Source organism: Doryrhamphus excisus, unplaced genomic scaffold (assembly GCF_030265055.1).
Source record: "Doryrhamphus excisus isolate RoL2022-K1 unplaced genomic scaffold, RoL_Dexc_1.0 HiC_scaffold_24, whole genome shotgun sequence".
NCBI classification, from domain to species: domain Eukaryota; kingdom Metazoa; phylum Chordata; class Actinopteri; order Syngnathiformes; family Syngnathidae; genus Doryrhamphus; species Doryrhamphus excisus.
This window is the reverse complement of record NW_026652242.1, coordinates 367465-375903: the sequence shown is the minus strand read 5'-3', so window position 1 is coordinate 375903 and position 8439 is coordinate 367465. Positions and strand designations below refer to the sequence as shown.

Sequence of the window (8439 nt, the reverse complement as noted above, 5' to 3'; positions counted from 1 at the left end):
CACCGCTCGATGCCCCGCTTGTCCACAGGTAAAGCAGTGGTCACACTCGGGCATATTCTGTTCAGTGCACTTAGGGCAGAGAGCTGTCCTTGCTTTTGTTTGATTTGGACTCGGGGTTAGTGGCTTCTGAATAACAGGCTTGGATGGCATGGAGGGACAGGTCCCATAAACATTGGCTGCTTGTTGTTCCATCAGTGCTGCCACTAGTTGTGTCAGGTTCGCCACCTGGTTACTAAGTTGTTCCAGTGTTGATGGGTTTGTGTCTTTTCCAGCTCCATTTTTGCCTTGTTCATACATCTGCCGGCCCTCTGTCTCTACTCTGGCACTGTTAGCCTGCGTTGTTCTCTGACGGGATGTTTGGCCGAGTCTACGTAGGTGTTCATTTTCATCATTTAGAATTTTCGTGACATGGCTGAGAATTTCTTCATCCCTCACTTGATGGTTTGAAATGAGAGGTCTCAGTCTCTGTCGAAGCTCGGCGTGTTTTGTTCCTAACCCTTGGTAGACGGTATGGAGGAAGACTTCCTGAATGGTCTTTGGGTCGTAGGAAATGTCGGTACTGACCTGCTTTGACTGAAATAACAGTTTTTGTTTCAGCCCGATCATGCGGTACAGGAACTGCTGGGGTGACTCCTGCTCGGCTTGTCTCGAACACATTAGCTCCTGGAGCATCTCTGTGGTTGCCTTTTCGCCGAGGTGAGACCTAAGAAAGCCCTTGAGTTCCAGGACACTGATTTCATCTTTGTTTGCCAGCATATCCCTAAAGGTGCCGGGTTTGACAATCTTTAACACACCCCTGACTACTTCTGTCCCTGTAAAGCCTTCTCTAACACCCTCATCAATTTGTTTTATGCACCCCACTTCACTGTATATACCGACAATAACCCCTTGACATATGTGCTAAGCACTGCCAAGCTCAACGCTGTGGGCTATCGCTGGGTGGGTCAGCTTGCAGATTTCCGTTTTGATATAAAATACAGACCTGGCCGAGCAAACATTGACGCAGACACTTTGTCTCGTTGTCCATTAGATATTGGATCCCTAATAAAGGAGTGTTCTGAGGAACTTTCCCAAGAGACCGTTGGTGCAGTATGGGAGGGGAGCCGGAGAGCCCAGGAAGGTGATGTGGCCTGGGTTGCGGCCCTCAACTTCACATCTGGAGGTCAGCCACAAATGGAGCCACTGCGACAGATAAGTCATGATGAGTTGGTTAAAGAGCAGAGAAAAGATCCAGCAATCGGACAAGTGATCGGATTTAAAGAAAAGGACATGCCACTCTCACAGCTGGACAAACTTAAAACAGACATAAACACCAGGAGACTATTAAGGGAATGGAGTAGACTGCACGTAGAGGATGGCCTCCTTTATAGGAAGACTGCGGAAAGAAAACAACTCGTACTCCCTGGCACCTATAAGCAGACAGTTCTAGCCCAACTCCACAACCACATGGGTCATATAGGTGTCGAAAAGGTGTTAAATTTGGCAAGGTCCAGGTTCTACTGGCCTTTCATGAAAAGGGAAGTTGAGGAGTATGTAACCAGAAAGTGTCCATGTATCAAACAGAAAAAGCCTGCATTGCATGAAAGAGCACCCATGAGTCATATTACATCCAACTCACCTCTTGAGCTTGTCTGCATTGATTTCCTACACTTAGAAGCTAGCCGTGGAGGATTTGAGTACATCTTGGTTGTTATAGACCATTTTACTCGTTTTGCACAGGCCTATGCTACCCGCAACAAAACAGGCAAAACGGCAGCGGATCGTCTGTTTAATGACTTTATACCAAGGTTCGGATACCCCGCCAAACTCCACCATGATCAGGGCCGTGAGTTTGAAAATGAGATGTTCAGAAAGCTCAGACAGAGGAAGTAAAGGTAGCCCCTTCAAACAACCCAGTTGAGCCGTGGGTGCCCCCTGTCGATCTCAACCACCTGAATGCTGAACAACGAGAAGTGGTGAAGAAAGTGCTCATTGAGGAGTCAGGCGCTTTTTCTTATAGTAGTGATGACATTGGCTGTATACCCTCGCTGCAAATGGAGGTCAGAGTCAAAGATGACGTCCCAGTTCAAAAGGCTTATGCATCGATCCCCAAACCCCTGTATAAAGAAGTGAAGGAGTACATACAGGAGCTGTTGGTGAAGGGATGGATAGTAAAGTCCCGGTCTTCTTATGCAGCCCCTGTAATTTGTGTAAGAAAAAAAGATGGTACCTTGAGGCTATGTATAGACTATCGACTGCTAAATAACAAAACCGTGCCAGACAGACACCCTCTTCCCAGGATCCAGGACCTCACTGACTCACTGGGGGGTTACAGCTGGTTCTCAATTCTCGACCAAGGAAAAGCTTACCACCAGGGCTTTATAGCAGAGGGATCAAGACACCTGACGGCCTTCATAACTCCTTGGGGTCTTTATGAGTGGGTCAGGATCCCATTTGGGCTATCAAATGCCCCCGCCGCCTTCCAGAGGAGCATGGAAGAGATGCTCGACACCCTGCGGGACGAATGTTGCATCCCCTACCTCGACGATGTTTTATGTTTTGCCAAGTCCTTTGATGAGCATGTGGAGGCGCTGCGCAAAGTCCTGCAAGCCCTACAACGACATGGAGTCAAGTTAAAACCAGAGAAGTGTGAGTTATTTCGCCAGGAGGTCCGGTATGTGGGTCGATTAGTTTCAGCAGAGGGAGTGAGGATCGATCCTAAAGACCTCGAAGCTGTTCGAGCATTGAAAAACAAGACACCACAGACAGTCGGCGAGGTCAGACAGCTGCTGGGATTTTTGGGTTATTATCGAACATACGTGCAAGATTTCTCTAGAATAGCAAAACCTTTGTATGACCTGCTCCAGGTGAGAACTCTCAACGCACGGCCCAATGTGTCACGTATGAGGAAAAATGTCGCCCAGCAGTCATCTCGGACCCCAGTGAACTGGTGTGAGGATCATCAAAGGGTTCTGGAATGCTTGATTGACCTGCTGACTAAACCCCCCGTACTGGCATACCCTGATTTTGAAAGCCCATTCATTCTGCACACAGATGCTTCCCAGAAGGGTGTGGGGGCAGTCCTTTATCAGAACCAAAATGGGAAGATGAGGGTCATTGGATATGGATCACGCACACTGACCCCAGCTGAGCAGAATTACCACCTCCATAGTGGGAAGCTTGAATTTTTGGCTCTCAAGTGGGCGGTGTGTGACAAATTTAGGGATTATCTGTTTTATGCACCCCACTTCACTGTATATACCGACAATAACCCCTTGACATATGTGCTAAGCACTGCCAAGCTCAACGCTGTGGGCTATCGCTGGGTGGGTCAGCTTGCAGATTTCCGTTTTGATATAAAATACAGACCTGGCCGAGCAAACATTGACGCAGACACTTTGTCTCGTTGTCCATTAGATATTGGATCCCTAATAAAGGAGTGTTCTGAGGAACTTTCCCAAGAGACCGTTGGTGCAGTATGGGAGGGGAGCCGGAGAGCCCAGGAAGGTGATGTGGCCTGGGTTGCGGCCCTCAACTTCACATCTGGAGGTCAGCCACAAATGGAGCCACTGCGACAGATAAGTCATGATGAGTTGGTTAAAGAGCAGAGAAAAGATCCAGCAATCGGACAAGTGATCGGATTTAAAGAAAAGGACATGCCACTCTCACAGCTGGACAAACTTAAAACAGACATAAACACCAGGAGACTATTAAGGGAATGGAGTAGACTGCACGTAGAGGATGGCCTCCTTTATAGGAAGACTGCGGAAAGAAAACAACTCGTACTCCCTGGCACCTATAAGCAGACAGTTCTAGCCCAACTCCACAACCACATGGGTCATATAGGTGTCGAAAAGGTGTTAAATTTGGCAAGGTCCAGGTTCTACTGGCCTTTCATGAAAAGGGAAGTTGAGGAGTATGTAACCAGAAAGTGTCCATGTATCAAACAGAAAAAGCCTGCATTGCATGAAAGAGCACCCATGAGTCATATTACATCCAACTCACCTCTTGAGCTTGTCTGCATTGATTTCCTACACTTAGAAGCTAGCCGTGGAGGATTTGAGTACATCTTGGTTGTTATAGACCATTTTACTCGTTTTGCACAGGCCTATGCTACCCGCAACAAAACAGGCAAAACGGCAGCGGATCGTCTGTTTAATGACTTTATACCAAGGTTCGGATACCCCGCCAAACTCCACCATGATCAGGGCCGTGAGTTTGAAAATGAGATGTTCAGAAGACTCAGACAGCTGTCAGGAATTGGGCACTCAAGAACTTCCCCCTATCACCCCCAGTGCAACCCAGCTGAGAGACTGAATCGCACACTGTTGCAGATGTTACGTACCTTAGGAGACAAGGAGAAGGAACACTGGAAGGACCATTTACCCCATGTCATCCATGCATAGACATGGAACGTGATGTCTTGTATAAAGCCAAGTTTATTGCCGCTGTTCGTTTGTGGAGGAAGCGTGAGGAGGAAAAGAGGGTGCTGCTTAAGAAACTGTCTCAGCTGGAGGAGGCCTGGACCCAGAAAGACAAGTTCATCCACTCCAGTCGTCTGATTGTTAAGTTCCGTGAGGATCATATCAATCGTCTTGAGAAGAAACTAAAGGCAGGATCTGCCTCCCTTACGGACGAGGAGTCGCAGGCTCACATTGACCAGCTGAAGCAAGAGAATAAGATTTTACGAGACCAGGTTGACCATCACCCGAAGATGACTCGCTATGCAGCGGAGAACTACAGCCTCAGACAGGAGAATCGTCAACTTCGCTCCCTTGTCTCGGAGGGGAACTCTGAAGAGGCTGGAGCACAAGTTGCTGCCAAGCTGGAAGAAGAATTCCAGAGGGCCATCGAAACGGAAAGCATTGCAGGAACAGGTGCTTTGACCTCCGTGGCTACCGATGCTCTAACTGCATCCGCAACGGAGAAGCTGAAAGCTCAGCTGCTGCAGAAACAGTCGGATCTCACAGCGGCTCTTCAGGCCTTTGAGGAGTACAAGGAGATCACCAAGAAGCAGATGTCTCAGTTGGAGTCTGACAGAAGATACCTTGACAAGTCCAACAAGCATCTGGAGAACATTCTGGAAGCCACCAACGCCTACAAAAAAAAAGAAGTCTCTGAATTGAACAGAATTCACGTGGAAACTCTGAAGATTCTCACCACTCCCACCAAAGCGTACAACCTGCGCTCCCGTCTCGTGCCCCTGGCCAGCCCGGAACACATGACAGGCACCGACGATAATAACGCAGATGACATTTGGGCCGAGCCCCCTCCGTCAGACATGACTGAGATGGCGCTGACCGAAGAGCTGCGTCAAGTCCAGGAGCAGATGAGTCACGTGCAGGCTCAGCTGGGGGAGGAGGAGCTAAAGAACAGGAACCTGATTCAGCAAATTGCAAAGCTAGAAGAGCAGATCCATGTACTGTCACAGGAATTTGGACAAAAGGATGAACAACTGTCAACTGAGCGCGCCAACAAGATCAGAGATCAGCTCAAACTGCAGGAAACGATCAACGGCCTGCACCGGAACCTTCAGTCTGAACAGGAAGCTGCAGAAGTTCTGAGAAGTGAGATCCGTGACCTACGTCTGGTGCTGCAGTCTTCTGACAAAGAGCTGGCCGTAGCGAAGAAGGAGCTGGGAGACAAGCAAAGCGAACAGCAGAACGAAACAAGCCAACTCTCCAGCAGTCTGATCACCACTCGGCTCCAGCTCGACAAAGTCCAACTGGAGTGGGAGCAGCTCCTGGAGCAGCATCGGACTCTGCAGGATTCCTTCGACCAGCTCCAAGCCGAGGCCAAGTTTGACGCGGATCATGCGAGACAGCAGCTGGAGGACGGGCAGCAGGAGATGGGTGTACTGCGGGCCCGGGTTGCAGAATTAAACGGTTCCCTGGAAACGGAGAAAAAGCACACTAGTACTTTGACCTCCCAGTTAAGAGAGAACAGAGAAAGTACATTAAAGGAACTTGGTGAAACTGCTCAGGAGAACACACATCTTAGGAAACAAGTCTCGGACATGAGCGTACAAATCCAACAGCAGGTATCCAAATTTGATCACCTGGAGAAGAATCTATCCACTGCCAAGGAAACTATAAAAGGCCTGGAGCAGAAGATTGAACAGGACAAAGATGTCGTTGTTGATCTGATCAACCAAACCAGAGACCTCCGGAGTGAGCTGAGTCAGAAGGACCAGACCATTAGCCATCATTTGGAGGATATCACAGACCTCACAGCCAAGTACAACACTGCAATCCTGGAACGAGAGGATGTCAGCCGGAAGAACTCAAAGATGCAAGCAGAAGTCACAGAACTGAAGGAGACATTAGAGAGGAGCATTGCATCTAACAAAATAGAGGTTGAGGTGTTGCAGGAGGAGATGATTTATGCCAACGAGGAAGTGGAAAGACTCACAAAGGTCTTAGACGAGCAGAGCAGTCTCCTCCAAGCAGCTCAAGAGCAAACCGCTCAGAAGGACATCCTCATACAGACTCTACAGCAAAAGGTGCAGCAGCAGCACGACGCTGTGGAACAAACCATAAGAAATGGAGGTTTCAAACTTGTCGAGTCAACGCCTAAATCCATACTCAAGACCCCCAGCACCCCAGGGAGCTTCAGAAGGGACCTGACCCAGGTCCTGGAAAGCCAGGAGAGAGAACTGGAGAATCGACGGTCCTCCATGATGACCATGGAAATCCTCTTAGTGGAGCTGAATGCCGAGAGAGCTGCCAAGAATGAGGAGATTCAACGGCTCAAAACACAGTTGACTGAGAAAGAAATGGCCCGCATGGAGATTCAGGGTTTGCTTGACCAGTTTTATACCAAAAGGAGTCAGCTGTCTCAGAGCGGGAATGCAAACAGCGAGGAGCTCACTGACGGCATCAAGCAGTCCATCCTTAAAGAGCTACACAAGGAGAAAGAAGAGAAGGAGAAAGTGATGCAAAGGCTTTTGGACACTCAAAAAAAAATGCAGGCACAGGAATCAGTATTGGCCCAGTCGCAGACTTGTGTTCAGGAGTTGACCACGGAATTGAGGAACCGCTGTCTGGAAGTCCGAGAGCTGAGCCAGCGGGTACAGGACGAGGACAAACTTCTCAAGGAGAATGAGGTTCTCCGCAAGCAGAATGTTCAGCTGTCAGAGGAGAACGGAAAGCTGGTATGACATTAGCATAGACCACCTGAAGCATTTCAGGCAGGAGACTCCACGGATTCCACATAAAATTGGAGCACTGGAGTGCCAATCCGCTGCCACTGCTGTCAATGTGCCAGGCGTGTCTGTCCTCACTGCCACTGTCCTCACAAGACCTACAGTCATTGTCGTCCTCAAAAAGAGACCTTCAGCCCTCTCCACCACAGCCGCTGTCCAAGCTGCCTCTGTCCCCGCCGCCACACATGTAGCACCTGTCCTGGCTGCTCCTGTCCCTTCGACCACTGTCCTTGCCACGACACCTGCAGCCACTGTGCTGACTGCTTCTGTCCCTGCGGCCAATGTCCTCGCCGCAACACCTACAGCTATTGCCCCAGCTGCCTCTGTCCTCGCTGCCACAGGACCAACTGCCCCAGTCCACCCAGTTGCTGTCCCAGGTGCAGCAGGACCGGAATATCAAGACTCTGCAGCTGAAGGACATGTCCTGTCCAGAAATTTGTGGCACATACAGTGACACAGAAGTACAGAAATGTATGTTTATTATGTTTATGTTTGCCTTTACACAATAAATCTGGTATGCATGGATGTTTAAATGTTTCCAAGTCAGTGTTCAGTCTTGTAACTGTGATTAACGTATACGTTTCACTTTTGTAGATCTAGAAGCAGTGTGGACTGGGAACCACTCTAGTGACCATGTGCTGCTCTCAAAAATAGAAAAGTATAAACTATTTTGTTGGGACATTGCTCGGATCGCTCCTGGCAAAGAGCTTGAGAGTGAGGTAATAATTCTTTACTTTCGAATGACAGACTTTAGATTAAGTATATCTTGGATTGAGAGTACTGATCAAATGTGTGCGTGTATTTGTTTTTTAATTAGTTGTTCTTACTAGGCACCTCTGGGCCATATTTTAATCCATGAATACATAAATGAGTGTTTAAATATGTTTCTGTGTTGTGTGGAAACAAAATGTTATCTTTTTGTTGTCTTTAAGGTGATAAATGCATATCTAACATTGCTTGTCCAACGATACACCAATGCCAACAGCGGTGATCAAGCTGCTGTCATTGACAGCTATGAAATGACACGTATTTGGACTCACAACACCTCCAAGCTCAAAGTTAGTAGAGAAAATATTTTTCTAATTAAGTAATGATTACACAATTGCTTTATATAGTCACATTTTACTTTATTATCCTTCAAGTTGTTTGTTTGGATTGATTTTCAGATGGATCCGATGCAGTTCAATATTATTGTGGGGATTTTTAACCAACATCATCACTGGATGTTAACGGTAAAGCTTTGACTGTCGCTTTGA

The 8439-nt window shown here is 48.0% G+C and overlaps 1 protein-coding gene across 1 annotated transcript; it reads left to right on the top strand.

Annotated features, from left to right (window-relative positions):
- The first annotated feature begins 3586 nt into the window (after positions 1–3586).
- LOC131111069 (kinesin-like protein KIF15-A) lies at positions 3587–7553 on the top strand. Its single transcript, XM_058064058.1, has one exon. The coding sequence runs from the start codon at positions 4388–4390 to the stop codon at positions 7136–7138; it is 2751 nt and encodes a 916-aa protein (XP_057920041.1). The 5' UTR covers positions 3587–4387; the 3' UTR covers positions 7139–7553.
- Positions 7554–8439: the final 886 nt, after the last annotated feature.